The sequence below is a fragment of the Jaculus jaculus genome, chromosome 1 (assembly GCF_020740685.1).
Source record: "Jaculus jaculus isolate mJacJac1 chromosome 1, mJacJac1.mat.Y.cur, whole genome shotgun sequence".
NCBI classification, from domain to species: domain Eukaryota; kingdom Metazoa; phylum Chordata; class Mammalia; order Rodentia; family Dipodidae; genus Jaculus; species Jaculus jaculus.
The window spans coordinates 275,183,978-275,202,121 of NC_059102.1; the positions used below are offsets into that span (position 1 = coordinate 275,183,978).

Sequence of the window (18,144 nt, forward strand, 5' to 3'; positions counted from 1 at the left end):
ATGGAAAATGTTAATAAAAATTGAGAAAAAAAGAAAGCTGGAAAAAGCTATGCTGCATGTAGCTTCATGGGAATGAGAGAAGTCACCAGTGGAGATAAACAACAGTGGACACTGCAAGCCTTAAGTTTGGCCAGCCAGGCCAAATAAGCCAATGGGTACATAGTGGCATGTCCGTTATGGAGGAAACCAACTGTTCTCTAATTGGATTGGAGTCCTGCTACACAGGGGGAAATACATGCCTGATACTGAAAACTTGTGATGGGGAAGTCATGAGCCCTAGAGATGTAACGCCCGCTGGTGTCAGGCTAAATGCATATATCATGCATACCAAACTGCCCAGTAAACACTTCTCTTAATGTTCATACCTATATATTAATGCTATTCTCACTTTTTGTTAGAGGAGCTTCTCTTTTCAGATGGCAGTGACCTCTGGGATGACTCAAAAGGCATAATAGTTCTGAGAAGAAGTGACAGAGGTATGCTCAGCACTGAAACATCTCTATCATACCTTCCAAGGCTCAGGGTACATTGTGGAAGAGATGATGGGAAGAATGTAAGAGCCAAAGAAAGGATAGGACTCCTTCTAATGCATTGTTCCAGACACAAAATAGCCTTGATATCCATGATGTGGCAGTGCCTGGCACTACCTACACAAGACCAGCATGATAGGAGGAAAAAATGAAGAAATCAAAATAAAAGAGGGACTAACTGAGAGGGGGAGGGAATATGACAGAGGGTGGGGTTGTGAAGGGGAAAGTGAGGGAGGAGGGAATGATAATGGTTTATTGTCTATAATTGTGGAGGTTGTCAACAAAATAAATGAAAAAAGATAATAACAAGAAGCCAAGAACAGGTATTGTACTTCGTGGTAAGATTTAAGGTGAGGAACAAGACAAAGAGGCTGTATTAGTAACTTTCTTGTTGCTATGAACCTGGTCAGAAGTAACTCTGGGAAGGAAAAGGTTAATTCTAGCTTAGTGTTTCCAGGAGATACAATCCATAATGGCAGACAAGGCATGGTGGTGAGAGCAGGAGGCCAGCTCATCACATCACAGCCAGAGTTAGGAAGCAGAGGGTGAACAGGAAGTGGGTCTGGCTATAAGATCCCAAGGCCCACCCAGTGACCCATTTCCTTCAGCAAAGTCACACCTCCTCAAACTTCTGTAACCTTCCCAAACAGTGTTACGAGCTGAGGACCAAGTCTTCGAACACACAAGCTGATGGGGAACATTTTATATCCAAAATTCAACAGATGCTATGATTCTATGTTGTTTTGGAGTTTCTAGTCAATGCAATAAGATGGAAAATAAGTTTTGAAAGTGAAAGTGTATAAATTTAGAAAACCTCCAAGAAGTTCTACTGAAAATCCAGTAAGTAAGCACAATAAGGTGGTTGAGTAAAAGACAAGTTTTTCTATATACCAGTAATAATTCTTAAGTTTAAATGTACAAAAGTTCCTATTCATATAACCAATATCAACAATAATCTATTAAGGAATAAACTTTGCAAATATATGTAAGACCTATAAATGAAAATATAAGATCTTGGAAAGGTTCATAAGAAAACTCGAATAAAGTATAGATATGTTTTATTCCACAGGGTACGCTAATCTCCCACAAGTTAATATGAAATATGAGTCAGTTATTGTAAATCTAAGTTACATCAAGTAGCAATATCAAAATGCCTGAGAAAAGTTTGGAACATAGAAACAGTGAAGGAGAAACTGCCTACAAGGTGCTATAAAACATGCGTTCAGTTAAAAATTTTTAAAAAGGGGATAAAAGCTAAAAAGTGGCCAGAGAGATGGCTTAGTCATTAAGGTGCTTGCCTGTGAAACCTGAGGACCAAAGTTCAACTCCCTAGAATTCACATAAGTCAGATGCACAAGGTGACACATGCTCACAAGGTGACACATGCATCTAGAGTTCGATTGCAGTGGCTAAGGACCCTGGTATGCCAATTCTCTCTCTCTCATAAAAAGATAATTCAAAAAACCTAAAAAATCTTGGGCTGGAGTGATAGCTTAGTAGTTAAAGTGCTTGCTTGCAAAGCCAAAGGACCCAGTTTCAATTCCCCAGGACCCATGTAAGCCAGGTGTACAAAGTAGCATATGTGTCTGGAGTTCATCTGCAGTGTCTGAAGACACTGGCATGCCCATTCTCTCTATCTGCCTTTATCTCTCTCAAACAAATAAAGTAAATAAATTTTTAAAAAGCCCTGTTATTGGTGCAAAAACTGGAAACTAGATCAAAGAGGAGAGAGTCCAGAAAGTGTGCAGATGTGGGTTTTGTAAGTTAGCACTGGAATTAGCAGAAAAGGGTTGGGTTGCTCAATGAGTGGTTTGGGACCAATGAAGATTCCTTTAGGTCACCATAAAATTAGAGCCACATCACATTTTCTTTTTATCCACATCACATTTTCTATGCACAGATAGCCTAGTGATAAAAATATAATAGGCACCAGGTGTGGTGGCGCATGTCTTTACTCCCAGCACTCAGGAGGCAGAGGTAGGAGGATTGTCATAAATTGAAAGCCACCCTGAGACTACATAGTGACTTCCAGGTCAGCATGGGATTGAGGCCCTACCTCAAAACAAACAAACAAACACAAAATATAATAGGCAAAATTTTAAAAGTACTACAAGAAAATAGAAGATAAACTTTTATAATCTCAGAAGCAGAGAAGGCCTCCTAAGGAAGACATCTATTGAGAAGGGTTGAAGATTCAATTCTACAAATGCTGAAAACTTCTACTTGGTAAAATATCACTAATAAAGTAAAATAAAAAGTTTCAGGCAAGGGGAGAATACTTATAGCATATGTAATGAAGCATTATTACCTGTAATACATTAAGAAGCACTTATAAATCAATAGAAAATGAACTTGCAACACAGTAAAGAGTAGATTAAGGAGTAAAACTAGTCATGACAAAAATAAAAATCTACATGACCAATAAGAACACTTCTATCAGTGTGGTGTGCCCCATGTCTCTTTAGGCATTGAAGGACTTGCTACCCAAGGGCTGTGTGGCTGCTGTCACCTGGCAGCCATTTAAGGGCATCCCTGTGCTGAAGAAAAGTGCTTTGTTCAAGGTCACATGTATCCCCAGGACAGACCACTTACAAGAGGACCAACATGGAGGAGAAAGGCCAGGTCCATTTCCCTCGACTAAGCACAGCTCGGAAGGTTCTCCCAGCTCCCCAGCTCCCCATGCAGTTGGCTGAGGCCTCTGCACCACAGCTCAGCTTCTCTGCCCAGCCCTGCTTTTTTCCCTTCCTTCTATAGGTGGTAAGACCAAGAACACTTCTTAATGATATCCTGCATATCAGCCAACTTGGAGACTTTAAAAAATATTTTATTTTTATTTATTTTATAGAGAAAGAGGGAGAGAAAGAGGGGGAGAGAGAGAGAGAGGAGAGAGAGAGAGAGAGAGAGAGAGAGAGAGAGAGAGAGAGAGAGAGAAAGAGAGAGAGAGAGAGAGACAGAGGAGAGAGAGAGAATGGGCATGCTAGGGCCTCCAGCCACTGCAGACAAACTCCAGACTGATGTACCCCCTTATGCGTCTAGATAACGTGGGTCCTGGGGAATAGAACCTGAGTCCTTTAGCTTTTCAGGCAAATGCCATCCCTCCAGCCTGACTTGAATACTTTTTTTTTCTGGAGAACCCAACCATCTATCAGGACCAAAGGAAATGAGAACTATACTGAGGAATTTTCCCCTCTATTTAGCACAACTTAAAAAGACAAAAAACATATAGAATGAGTGTGTGTGTGTGTGTGTGTGTGTGTGTGTGTGTGTAAACTTCTCACCTACTGTTGTAAAAGTGTTAACTGGTGGAGGCTTTTTGGCTTACAGTTTAGAAGTACCTGTGAATGTTCAAAACCACTATATCCTTTGATGATACAATCCCACACTAGGGATTACCCTCTAGAAATAATGATCATTTTTACAATTGATGGTATATCCATACCATAGAATACAAAGCAGTAACAAAAAGTACTTGTTGAGGCGTTCATGTTGTAAGTTACAAGACCATATTTTTTATGCTCATTTGTGTAAAAAGAGCACCCTAACCACTAATAGACTCAATTGAATAGTAATAGTCCTTGGAGATCTCCCAACACATTCTCCTAGTGATTTCTAAGGGGAAGAGAGTGGGATGGAGTGGAGAAAGAGCTGGGTGATGGACTTTTATATTTAATCTCTTTACTTCTGTCTAGAGGATCTGTATTGTTGTGTTGCTTATATGATTTAAAAAGCAATTAAGAGAACAAAAAGTGTGTGTGTGTGTGTGTGTGTGTGTGTGTGTGTGTGTGTGCTACATTCAGGGCTTTTCTTTCCCACACTCCTTTTTCCATGTGTTGGGGATCAAACCCAGGCCTTTACACAAGAGTACTCTTCCACTCAACTATAGCCCAGCTTGCTTGATTTTTTTTGTTGTGTGTGTGTATGGCTGTGTATGTATGCATGCTTGTATTTATGTATGTATGTATGTATGTGTGTGCACGCAGTGGTTGATGTATGTATCGTTCTCAGTCACCCTCCACCATACTTATTTTTTTAGAGGTAGGGTTTCATTCTAGCTCAGCTGACCTGGAATTCACTCTGTAGTCTCAGGCTGGTCTTCCTCTGCCTCCCAAGTGCTGGGATTAAAGGCATGGGCCACTTGCCTAGATCACCATATGTTTTCCAAGACAGGGTCTCTCATGGAACCTGGAGGGAGGTTTGAGTTTTGGGCAGAATAATCCAGGACCAGCAGAGGGAAGCACCTCTGAGCATGTCTGCTTGCTGGAACACCTAGACTGAGGTGTTTGTTTTAAGTCCTACCTGACTGATGATGCCGCTGAGCTCTCCCTCCAACATCTTCACTTGGCACTCTAGTAACTCAATGTTGCTCAGGGAAGTCTGGTATTTATCCCTGTACAGGTTTAGGCTTCTTTCCAGGGAGACAATTTTGTCCCCTGCCAAGGCAAGCTGCTCCTGCGCTAGATGGAGTTTCTCCCCTGTGTTCTCATTATGGTTTCCCATTTCCTCCTCATAGAGAATCACCTGTTAATGTAGAAACAAAGTAGAACTGAGCCCATGCATGCAGGCATCTAATGAGGAAGGTGTAGTATTTCCAGACCCCACACAGCAGCCCTCTATCTAAACTGGGAACCCAGATGAACAGAACAGGTGCAGCACAGGCTGACATGCCCTGACATAGAGTATCTGGATGGGAGTGATTAGAAGCAATAAAAGGTTGTCCTGTTTGGAGATAAACTCTTTAAAGGAAGGGATGTATCCATTCTTTCTGACATTTGGTAGGAACTGAATAAATACTTGTTGATTAATAAGAATGAATTTGTAGCAGTACATTTTTTTAAAGGGCATGAAATGCCAGCATTCTTTCTTTCCTTCACTCTCTCTGGAGATCTAATTTGGAAAATAGAGCCCCTCATCTACACAGTTCCATGTCAGCAAAGTTCCCAAGAGACAGTGGGAAAGCATGACCCAAGTTCCTCTGAGATTTGCATAATTCTCATTTAGATTCTTTTTTTGTTCTAATTCATTAGTTACACATCCACAGATGTCTCCTGTGTGCCCATGAGCATTGCACTGAATGCTGAGGACATATATACATAAGACATAGGTTCACCTCTTAGACTTTAAAACTCCCACAATCTTAGGCAGATGATATTTAAAATTAGCAAACTGTATGTAGTGGAGTGTGCTAAACTATATGGTTCGAGTTATATGTGTTTATGGAATTAAGAGCAGAATCTTCATGGAAGACTTCATAGTGTTTCAAACTGTCCAGTTCTGATAGAAATTGTCCCATTAGTTTAAACTGGTTATACTTGCTGTCTAACATTTGAGATTCTTCTCAGGAAAGGATAATTTAGTTTAAAGTGTTTGTTATATCAGAGGAATAGGAGAGGACCATTTTATAGTCACATGTTTATAACAGGAGCTGTCAGGTCTACTGATATTCCCAGAGCACACTTTTTTCTTATCTTCTTAAAAAATGCACTACATACATAAATACATATGTATACATACACATACATCTATATATAGTATACGTATATGGCCAGCTCTTGGTATCCATGGAGGATTAGTTTGAGGACCCCTGCAGATAGCACTCACTATTTCTTTGCACACTCATTCAACTACAAGTTCGTTTCACTGTTTGCCTGAGGACACATGTCAGCCATACGAGCAAGACCGGGGAGGGAGGAAGTCATGGAGAGTGAACACCTACAGGAGCAACTCTCACCCACATAGGGGTCCACACACCAACCTGACAGGGGTGGTTTGGTGGGTTTATTCTAAGGCAAGTTCTACAGAATCTTCCAGAACCTGCCAGGGGACTGAACCCCAGTTGCCTGTGGCAAGTACTCTCCATAGCAATTAGCTTTTGGGTTTGCTGCCAATCTCTGGTCACCTCAGCATGTTTCTGCTTCTGGAATCACCTAATGAATTGACTGCACACTTGTACTCCTGTCCTCATCCTATGGCTTGCCATTGGCAGAACCCAACCTTAGGCAGAGGTTTGGTTCTTCCCTGTTAACAAAGCCTTGAATGAAGTGGACAGAATGCTTACAGTACATTTTACAATACTTCCTCAGTTTTGGGTCTGTAACTCACACTTGTTGAATCCTTTATCTAGTCTTCCTCTCTCCCTAGTAATAGAATCTTGCTTCACTAAGAGCAGCACTATACCTCAAGTGACCCAGGGAATGGAAGCCTTGAGGAGATGTGTAGGGAGAGCCAAAGGACAGGACTTCAGGTCTTCTTGATACATCCAGTTGCTTTTCTAGTAACAGACTACAGACCACCTGCTCTGATTGCCTTTTAAAAACATAACTTTTTTTGTTATTTGCTGCTAAATAATATTCCAATTAATGAAAGATTGCTTTATGCAGGCTGGATTCTTGCTTAGGTTACAATGAGCCAGCCAGTTTTAACACAGCTTTCTATGAGCTTTATTAAGCTATGGTTGATAATCTCAGGCTTTTCCCACAAGACATTTTGTGGGATAATCTTTCTTTGTTCCTTCTCTTCTCAATCCTTACCAGTAAATTCTCCCTAGGCCATAATATTGTCTTTAAAAACTTCTGTGTTCTCTAAGGTCCCTCATAAAGTTCCTGGAATTAGTCCTTAAGCAAAAGCACAGTCTAAAACACTCCTTGGAATCTTCTTTAACTCTTAAGAAAGAATCTGGCAGGGGAAGCCTGCAGATATGAGTCCATTTGCCTTGTTGCTTAGAACCATGGTGTTGCCAATGCCCAGCTGGCTTTAGGTCAGTAGCTCTGGGTTTTTGGAATTTACTTGAGATTCTGCAGGAATGCTGTTTTCGGTTTAAAAGATATCTTGGAACATGAGTATAAATGAATGTACTAAATATACTCAAACTATGTCTATAGGATCTAAAACACTGTGAAGAAATGATCTGGCACTCTCAATGATTGTCTCAGACTCAGTATCTGGTCATCTTATCCACTATGCAGGTGCCAGGAATTTATCAATCATCAAAGCCTGATTTTCCTAAAAATATTTGACTTAATGGATCTTATATTTTTTAACTTTCAGCGACTTGGTCTTTTGCATTTAAATTGCAGTGACAATACGGAGAAGATAGATGCTCACCCACATATAGGCCCATATGGGCATGCATATTAGTCCCACTTACCCCTCATGTGTTAACACTGGAGTTCATAACTAGCTATGCCATTTTTACACATTCATTTCCTTCTGCCCAGCTTCAGACAGATCAAGAATTAAAGACGTAAACCCCATTGAACCTGCTCTCTTTAAATGCAGTGTGTGCTTTCAGGCAGGCTTGGCCTGATTTCTGTTTCTACCGTTGAGCTTGCAATACCTCATCTTCCTTCAGTTTGCAGTGGTGATGAAGAAGAACCAGGTCGGAAGTCTGCTTCTCCAGGATGGACTGATACTGCAGGAGGGAGCAGTAGGAAGTCTGCAACTCCTCGGTGCGAAACTCCAGCTCTTGCTGAAGGGCCAGCAATTTCTGCTTCAGTTGCTGGAGTTGTCTCAGATGACACTGCTTGCTAGATCCAAACTCCATCTGGGATTCCCTGAATGCCAACGCCTGGGCTTGGTTCTTGTTCTATGATACAGACAGTATGCAGAAACGGGCTTAGGTCATCACAGACGATACAGTCATGCTTTAATTTTTTCATTTGTTCAACTTTCAATCATTTGATAATTTCATTCAGAGAAAGCACTAAACGTTTCTGGCTAGCCATAGGGAAATCTTTCACTTCATATTCCAACTCTGTAAGAAGGATTCAAAGAAGAAATAAATGGGTTTCATCCATTACAAATGTCCTCTTTATTTAGTCCAGAAGAAAAAAAAATCACACATGTAAAGATCTAGGGAGAGAAGGGTAATGACATGTTTGTACATTGCCTTCATACAGAAGGATGACACAGTTAATTTGGAAAGAAAGGGATTTTTGGTCAATGGTTCTTGGACCAAATTTTGGTATTAAAAATACCTGGGTAAAGGAGTATTGAAGAGTCAAGTGTGAATTCTTGGTGGTTCTGGAATGCTTAAAAATAGAAAGTAGAGGGCTGGAGAGATGGTTAAGTGGTTAAGGCGCTTGTCTGCAAAGCCTAAGGACCCAGGCTCAACTCCTCAGAACCCACATAAGCCAGATGCACAAGGTTATGCATATGCACAAGGTCACACATGCACACAAGGTGGTGCACATGTCTGGATATTGATTGCAATGGCTAGAGGCCCTGGCATGCCAATTCTCTTTCTCTCCCAGTCTCTCTTTTGTAAAAAAATAAAAATAAATAAATGGAAGGGGGCTGCAGAGATGGCTTAGAGGTTAAGACATTTGCCTGCAAAGCCAAAGGATCCCAGTTTGTCTCTCCAGTACTTACATATGCACAAGGGGTGCATGCATCTGGGGTTTGTTTGCAGTGGCTAGAGGCCCTGGCATGTCCATTCTCTCTTTCTCTCTTTCTCACTCAAATAAATAAATAAAAATAAAGTTTAAAAAAGGAAGGTAGAGGGATCACCCTCCTCATGGAGGAAAGATGTGACTTGTAGGGGTGTGTATGTGTGTATGTGTGTATGCACATGTGCAGAGTGCTCTCTCCTTGCCCACCTAAAACCTTTCTGAGATACTGCTAGCCCCACACCACAGTTTTATCCATTCACGGACCCTGAGCACTTTCTCTGTATCAAACCCTCTGCTGGCAGGACACATTCCTGAGTTGTTTTTCTAATATAACTGAGATTTTACATTGATGTTTCTATATATCTATATTTTTTTGTTTTTTTGTTTTTTCAAGGTAGGGCTTCACTCTAGCTCAGGCTATCCTGGAATTAACTATGTACTCTCAGGGTGGCCTTGAACTCATGGGGATTCTCCTACCTCTGCCTCTGAGAGTGCTGGGATTAAAGGCATGTGCTACCACGCCTGGCTGATATTTCTATATTTTATTGTCCTCATCCCCTGTGACAATGACATGTGGAAGAGAGGTGGTAAAGAGGGAAGCATAGGTGTAGTCCTTACCTCCTAACTTTTTTTAAAAGTAAGACAAAGGATACTTTGTTGAAAGAAGAGTGAGGGAGCCCAGAGTGGCGGACAAGCATACTAAGGATTATCCAGTACTTCAAGGAGAGATAGAAAGGGCAAAGGCAAAGGCAGTCAGGACAATCAGTGGAGGTCTTCAAGTAGCTGCCCCACTGATTCTCCAGGACCCTGTTCACATCCTGCTTTGCTTCCAGTTCTGCTCTGCAAAGCCGCCTTTGCACCAGGACCCCAGACCTGGCTGGCATGTTCTTAATGTGATACTGCTTATGTTGCCTGGAATTATTCCTGTGCATCTTATATTCTACTTCCATCTAAACTCTTGGTGGGTAGAAGCTATCTGATCCCATAAGGCATAGGTTAGAAATTCACATTTAGCTATGTATTTGGATGAAAGAAAATGAAAACAGGAACTAAGAAATTTTATTAACTAGCAAGGAACTTTAGCTTGTGGATTTGTCTCATTAAAAAAGTATTTTAACATAGTATATTTCAAGCTTCAAACAAATAAACATTTTGAGGTACAATTACATTTAAAAAACCTACCAATGTATAAGGATACAATTCAATAATTTGCAGTAAGTTTATAGAATCATGAGATCATCATCTCAACTCAGAACATTTACATCATCCCCCAAGTTCCCTCACACCCATTTGTAGGCACTTTTGTTCATATCCTCAGTTCCTGGCAGCCATTAATCTGTTTTTGTTCTCTATTGATTTGCCTTTTCTAGACATCTTATATATGGAATTGTGTATATGAGCCTTTCTTTCACTTAGAATAAATTTTTGTGGTTCATTCAGATTGTAGCAAGAATCAGTATTCTGCTCTTTTTTTATTGCTTCAGAGTATTTTATCATATAAATATAATATATTGGTTCATCTGTTGAATGTTGATAGATACTTGGGTTGTTTCAGTGTTTAGCTATTGTGAATAATGCCAGTATGCTCATTAGTATAGCAGCTTTATGAATATTATGGTATGCTGTGTACATCAAGCATGACACTGGGTAGTGGGGAAAAGTAGCCACAGGTAAAGTAAGAAAGGAAAAGGAGATGAGGACCTTAACATATTTCAGGGAGATGCCAGTTATTGGAGGGCACTAACTAGGGGAATGACATGATTTGAGCCTACAAAGGACACACTCTATTGAAAATCAACTACAAGGAAGCAAGGACAGGATCAGGGAGACCAGATAAGAGGATACTAGAAGAATCTAGGCAAAGGAGAGAAGGGGGTATGGAACAAGGTTCTGAAAGGGGACGTCTGGGGAAGTGGTTGGTTTCTAGCTATATTTTGAAAGTGAAGCTCCTGGAATGCAGTGCTGAGTTAGTCGAATGGTGGGAAATCATGCTCATCAAGGACACAATGACTTTCAGTCTGAGTACCTGGAGAAATGGAATTTCAATGAGATTAGGTTGAGAACCCAAAGATAGGAAATATTCTTTAGTGAGAGTGGGTAGTGGCAGCAGAGATAAGGTAAAGGAGGCTCAGTCCAGCTCAGAACCAGAGACAAATGCTAATTGCATCAGTTGAACTGGAGTCACTCTATATCACTCTAAATGTCTCGAAGAGACAAAGAAAATGGACTACTATGCTCCTCAGGCAAAGGAAATATTAGCCAAAGACATGGCTTTATACCCTGTGTGGGTGGCTAGAGTGAAGGAAGTGAGACCTTTCTTTTCCGGGTAGGGTCTCACTCGTCCAGGCTGACTTGGAATTAGTCTCAGGCTGGCTTCGAACTCACAGTAACCCTACCTTGGCCTCCTGAGACTTCTTTAGAAAGTGGAACAAAATTGCATTTTGTATTACATGTGTAGCTCTAATTGTCAATATTTATATTAAAAATTATTAGGTGCTTTTATTCATTTCAAGATAAGAATGTTGTTATTCCCGTAACTCATTTGTGAATGAGGTTTGGAGAAAAGGAAGGTGTGTGTGTGTGTGTGTGTGTGTGTGTGTGTTCACGTGCATGCATGCATATATGTATATACATAAATGTGTATACATAGAAGTCCTCAAGACCCAAAATCCTCTCATCTACACAGGTAAGCTGGGAGGATAGGTAGCTATTTGAAAAAAAAAAAAAAAAAAAGATCACAAGTAAATACTTAATGCATATAGAAATGGGATAGGATTGATTTAGAAGGGTTTATGTCAATGAAGCAAACATTCCCCCAAAATTCCATGTCACTTTCACCCAAATCCCTTTCCTCTTGCTTTGTCAGAGGTGAACTGAGGCTAAGGATGAAGACTGCCAATGTGGCACTGCTTCCCGGCTACGGGACATGGAGGGCCCAGCTCGTTACCAACGCTCGTCTCCTTGTGTGTATTTGTTTGCTGCTTCTTTCCCCCATGTTCCTACTTGTTTATTGACCAAAAGAATGCGGAAGGGCTGGAGAGATGGCTTAGCGGTTAAGCGCTTGCCTGTGAAGCCTAAGGACCCCGGTTCGAGGCTCGGTTCCCCAGGTCCCACGTTAGCCAGATGCACAAGGGGGCGCACGCGTCTGGAGTTCGTTTGCAGAGGCTGGAAGCCCTGGCGAGCCCATTCTCTCTCTCTCCCTCTCTCTGTCCTTCTCTCTGTGTCTGTCGCTCTCAAATAAATAAATAAATAAATAAATAAAAAATTTTTAATTAAAAAAAAAAGAATGGGGAAAGACTCTTTATTTAAAGGTAGTCAAACTTCCTTTTGCGATTTTCCTCCTAGTACTTGGTATATCGTTTATATACTTAGGTATGGTCAGAATTGCTCATTGGCTTTAGAGCTTCCTGTGGGTAAAGAATGCCTTTTCCTGAGTGGTGTGGCTAAAGTTTAGCAGTTTGGCAGCAATACTGATGAACTGTTAATAATTTCTCTTCCTCACAGGTCATGTTGAAGTTTTCTGGGTTTGAATTTGGTCTGAAGTGTCAGGATGGACCAGCCAGCTGCTCACTGTTTTCTCAACTCTTCTAGTACAAGATGAATATACTAGAGGGTCTCATTTAATGGATTATGCAAATCCAAGAACTGCTTATATTTACAGAGAAACTAGTTTCTTAGATGGGAATTTTAGACATTTGCATACCACAGATACCTATGAGTTTAGAGGAATCAAATTTCAAAGACTAGGAGAAAAGCCTAAAATTACTACCTACTGAATTTGTTATATAGTCAAATGTTTATTTTCATTAATTCTAGATGAATACAAAACAATGTGCTACAAATTGAATCTACATCTGTGAACATCTGTGCCAAAAAAAAGTTTTATAGAGGCACTAATACACTTCCTAATACTGTTTTGTCTTCTTTTACAAACAAGTGCCTTTAACCACTGAGCAATCTCCCCAGCCTCTTGTAAAAGTTTTATTTTCTAGTGAAGACATAAATATATTCTTCCTCTGCTTTTCCACTGAGATCTGGAAAAAATGAGCTAGTTGGATGTGATTTTATGGAAGATTAGTCCTTCAGGTAACTGTGAGGATTAGATGGGATACTGGAGGCCATCTGGTCTACCAGGCTTCTCAGCTAGATTTTTGCCCTAGCTTTTCTCACCCCAAAATTTGGAGAGCACTGTCAGCCCATAGGGACATGTTCCCTTATTTAGTCAATCTTTCAGCCCCACTGTGGTCAAAGAGATTATAGCTATTGCTCCTTTCTTGCATACAAGGCCACTTGATCACAGAAGGAAATTAATTGGCCTGGCATGATTTGCCTTTTGAAAAGTCACATTCGTTTCCACCCAATACTTTGTGCTTTTCAAGTTGATGCTAATTGATTGATGTTAAGTTCTATATTTTCCCAGATATTGAAGTTAAGCTGACAGGTCTATAATTACCAGGATTGTCCTTTTTCCCTTTTTAAAAAGATGAGCACTTCATTTACCCTTTTTCAGACTACAGGGACTTGCTTGATCCTCTTGAGTTCTCAAAAATAATCACTAGCAGCTATGTAATAACACCTGCCAATTCCTTAAGTACTCTTAGAAGAATGTCATCAGGCCCTGCTGATTTGCCTAAAGCCAGCTTTTCAAAATACCTTTTAACTATTTTATTCCCTCTTCTAGCTTGTACACTCTCATGTCACACATTGGCATTGTCTGATAACTAGATCCCTGATGATTTTCCTTTTTTAAATTAAAAACTTAGAGTCATACTATCTTTTCCAGTTATTGTCATGAACTTCTTTATCTTTGAGGTTTTAAGTGAGGTATTTCCTTGGAACTCTAGCTTAGTTTTATATCACTAGGCAAGTGTATCTGTTAATTCTTTTTTCCATAAATTACTTTTTTTTTTTTTTTGCAGAACACAGAAGTGTGTTTAAGTGACATGGATTTCTTTAGACGCATCTTTGTGGTTTAGACATTCTTCTTACCAGTGACATTTGTATACTCAAGTTCACTTTAAAAAAACAAATGACAAGCTCTTTATTTTGGAATGATTTTAAATTTACATAAAAATTTCAAAAGTAGGATAAAAAATTTATATAAATTCTTTATTCACTTTCCTCTAATGCTAACTTTTTTGGTCCAAACTAAGAAATTAACATTGGTTGATTATTATGTGTGAAACTTGATACTGTTTTTGGACTTTATACCAGTTTTTTCATTATCTCCCCCCCCCCTTTTTTGTTTTGGGATCCAATCCAGAATCTCACATTGCATTGAGTAGACTGACTAAAGTGTTTTTCTTATTACCAATGCTTCCAAATGATACAGGGTAATAATGTCCATCAGGATTCTACAAATCTTTATATATTCAGTAATTACTCACCTGCAAGAGGAAAATTTGACATATATAGTTTTATACTAAAAACAATGCTGTCCAAGACTCAGGGAGAGGGCTTGGTAGGTAAGAGCACTTACTGAGAAAACATGAAGGCTTGAGTTTCATTCACAGCACCCACCACTGGCTTTGGCCATGTATGCCTGGAACTCCAGTGGTAAGAGGTAGAGACAGGAGAGTTACTCGGGCTTGCTGGTCAGACAGTCTCCTTGACATACAATAGCTCCAGGTTTAGTGAGAAACTGTCTCAGGGAGATGAGGTAGAAAAGTGCTAGAGGAGTAAACTGACATCCTACTTGTGTGAGCACAGGGCATGTTACATGCATATCACACATACATGCCCTCTTCACATCTCAAAGATTAATTTGACAATCCAAGTTCTACTGAATATAAAATATAAGGATATATTTACCATGCCTCTACCAGGGAATGAGACCTTAGAAAATCACTTAAAAGTCCTTTCTCTTTTCTGATTTGATATTTTTTTGCTTGGTTTTAAGTCAGCATCTTGTGATGTAACTCAGGTTGCCCTAGAAATTACTATATAGCTCAGGATAGTCTTGAACTAGCAATCCTCTAGTCTCAGATTCTGTAGTGCTGGAATTATAGGTATATGTCATAATATACACAGTGATTATCACTTTATTATGATATCATTTATCTTTTCTCCCTTTACTTTGAGTCATTCCTTTGGTTGCTGGCTAAGGCCAGGGTGAAGGAAGCATAGGCTGGCCTCTGAAGGGTGGAGTGCTTATGAATTGTGTATCCTGGGAACCTCACTTGCTTCAGTCTAGTCTCTGTTCTGTTCCTGGGTTTTGGAGCCTATTTAAATATTTAAAAAATATTTTGTTTATTTATTTGTTGAGAGAGGGGGGGGAGGAGGGGAGAGAGAGAGAGAGAGAGAGAGAGAGAGAGAGAGAGAGAGAGAGAGAGAGAGAGAGAATGGGCACATCAGGGACTCCAGCCACTGCAAATGAACTCCAGATGTGTGCACCACTTTGTGCTTCTAGCTTATGTGGGTATTGGGAACGAAATTTGGGTCCTTAGACTTCACAGGAAAGTGCCATAACCACTAAGCCATTTCTCCAGCCCTCCTAATGTACTTTTGATTCACAAAATAATGCATTTTCTTTGCTATAACTTATTTCCTTCTGCTCCTTTTGTTACACATAACATCTGATGTAATATTTTACTTTTTTCCCCTAGCCGTGGTTCTAAATCATGACTTTTTGCCTAGTTCCTCAGCTCCTTGTCAGATGCTAGTAAAAATTCCAGAAAGCCTGGGTTTCTCTTTTGTTACCATATTACAGTTCCTTATTGAAGGCAGATCTTAAAGGGATTCTTTTTGAGTAGATGAGTTTAGATCTACATGTAATTGTGTATTTGTATGCATAAGTCTGCAATTTAAATTTTGCACTAAGTGCTGGGAAAAAGGAGCTTGTTTTAAAGCTTGTTTCAAGCTGTTAGACCTTCTTCTGGGCAATTAGAATAATAAAATGCAATTTAATACCTTTCTCTTTCCAAGTTGCCAGGTACATTTATAAGCCACATGGCTTTCTTTGGCTGGAGGAATAAGTAAACTCATGATAGCTCTGGTGAAAATATCCTAAAATGTTAATATTTAGAAAGAAGTAAATTATGATAATCTTCTTCCTGAGATCCATTTAGGAAAACCATTGGATTTTTCTTTTTAAATATTTGTGACTTACTGAAGAAAGGTAGCAATGCTCAGTAAGGAGAGGTGGAACTGCTTTGTGGGTCGTGTTTTTAGGCTATTGTGGAGAACAATTTGTGGTTTTGATTAGTGAAGTGGTAAGTCCTGGGAGAATTCTAGTAAAGTGAAGAGAGGCCAAACCCTTGACCACAATGAACACAGTGGCTGCTTATGCAACAGCTAAGAGGCTAACCTGAGGGTGAAGCCAAGGCTTGTGCAACCAGTAACTGCTTTAGTTTACATGGAACGCCAGCTACTAAGCAGAAATAATGACCATGAGCAAAGAACTCCTAGAAACCAAATGCTTTTAGAGAATTGTGGGAAATTCTATCCCACCTGGCCTCCAATTTGTGTGGATAAATTTAGAACACCCTAGGTTTAGAGTTTTCAGAAAGAGAGAGAACCTCAGGCTGAAATGTGGTGTTCTGAGCTGGTGAACTGACTAGCTCTACAGGCAAGCATTAGGAAAGATGGCTGTACTAGGAAGTCTTTTTGTTCACAGTTGGATATGATACAAGTTACTGTATGACTTGGCTCTGGCAACCCCAAAAGTAGGTCCTATAACAAGGCACTGAATGCCAAGTAGTAGTTTATGTGGGAGGTGATTGTAGGAAACTCTGATCAATGAGCTGAGAATTGAAGCAAGGAAGGGAAGGAAATGATGAAGGGTGTGCCATCAAGTGTGAGCAACTGAGCTCATTCCATGGAGGAATTCTGGGAGATAGTGAAGCATGAGCCTTGAGTTAACTTGGACTAAGGAGAAAGGGAGATAGACCAATGATCTTTGTATTTGTTGCTGGTAGAGGCCTCTTGGGCACTGTAGCTTATTGTATGACTGGGTTTCAACTTCCAGAACTGCTCATAGGCAGTGAGGAATGGGTGAGGCATCAAGGAGCAAATGCTGCACTGATGACCAGCAATACCTCACAGCAGGTGCACTGGAGTTCATTTCTTTGCACATGTATGTATGTGTAGTGTGTGTATGTATGTATGTATTCATTGTGTGAGTGCATTTGCTCATGTGTGTATGTTTGTGTGAAGGCCAGAGGTCGATGTTGTGTGTCTTCCTTAGTCACTCTGCATATTATCTTTTTGAGACAGGGTCTGGCACTGAACTTAGGGTTTACCAAGTTGGCTAGCTCAGCAGTGCCGAAGGAGGTGGAGGTGCTAATCTCCACTTCCTTCAGCGTCAGGGTTACAGGTGTGCTGACATAGCATTTTATATCAGGTCTGTATGCATTCTAGGCAAACACTTTACTCAGTGAGCCATCTCCCAGCCCCCAACATTTATTCTCATGGTTGCCTTAGAAGTTTGCCTAGGAGATGCTACTTTCCTTGTATCACTGTGATCTGGTATTTTCAGGGCTGTGAGCTAAAATACAGGTATAGAAGGCCAAGTAAGGAAAAGATAAAAACTCATAGGTCAATAACCATGAAAACAGCTCATCTGAACAATCCTGAGAGCAAGAATGATTTCCTCTGTGTTAGGGTATGTGTGTGTTTAATCCTTTTACAGCATGCTTAGCAAGTCCTCTTTAGTGACCCACAGAATTGCTTTCCATAGTTCCTGCCCATGGAAACTGAGGTGGACTGGGGAGCAGAGGTAGGCAACAGCTTCCCAGTGCCTTACGTGGCTGTTGCTCATCATGGCCTCCTCCACACAGAGCTGGTTCTCTTGCAAGGTCTTCCCCTGTCTCTTGCAGACATCATGCAGACTCTTGATGTCGAGTTGCAGGCTCAAGAGCTTGCTGTTTAGGTTGCTCACTTCTCTGTCTCTCTCCCCAGCCTAGGCAGCCAGAAAAACAGAAACATCAGTAATAAACTATCACACGAATGCTTACTTCCCTTCACTTAACAGGTTGACAGAGACTTTAAATTTGCTGGAAATTTGTCCATCAAGCTGCTGCTATTATTACTCATCCTGGGTAACATTTACACAGGATCCATTTGAGAGGTGTCTGAGTGCTCTGCGTTATTCAGACAATTACTTATTTATATTAATTAATCTTCCCCACACTGTTGTGGGTGCGTCAGACAATTCCTCTGCTTTTTAAGAGGAAGTCAGCGTCTAGAATAATTCCAGGCACCCAGTGAACCATCTATAAATATTAATG

At 40.3% G+C, this 18,144-nt stretch overlaps 1 protein-coding gene across 1 annotated transcript in view; it reads right to left on the minus strand.

Moving 5' to 3' along the window:
• The window catches only part of Pmfbp1 (polyamine modulated factor 1 binding protein 1), a 63,674-nt gene that overhangs the window by 39,523 nt on the left and 6,007 nt on the right, over positions 1 to 18,144 (minus strand). The window contains exons 2-4 of the mRNA XM_004659465.2: positions 17,661 to 17,816; positions 7,864 to 8,112; positions 4,827 to 5,048 (exon numbers count right to left, since the gene is read on the minus strand). Coding sequence (XP_004659522.2) covers positions 4,827 to 5,048; positions 7,864 to 8,112; positions 17,661 to 17,816 — 627 coding nt within the window. The remainder of the gene's footprint in view (positions 1 to 4,826; positions 5,049 to 7,863; positions 8,113 to 17,660; positions 17,817 to 18,144) is intronic.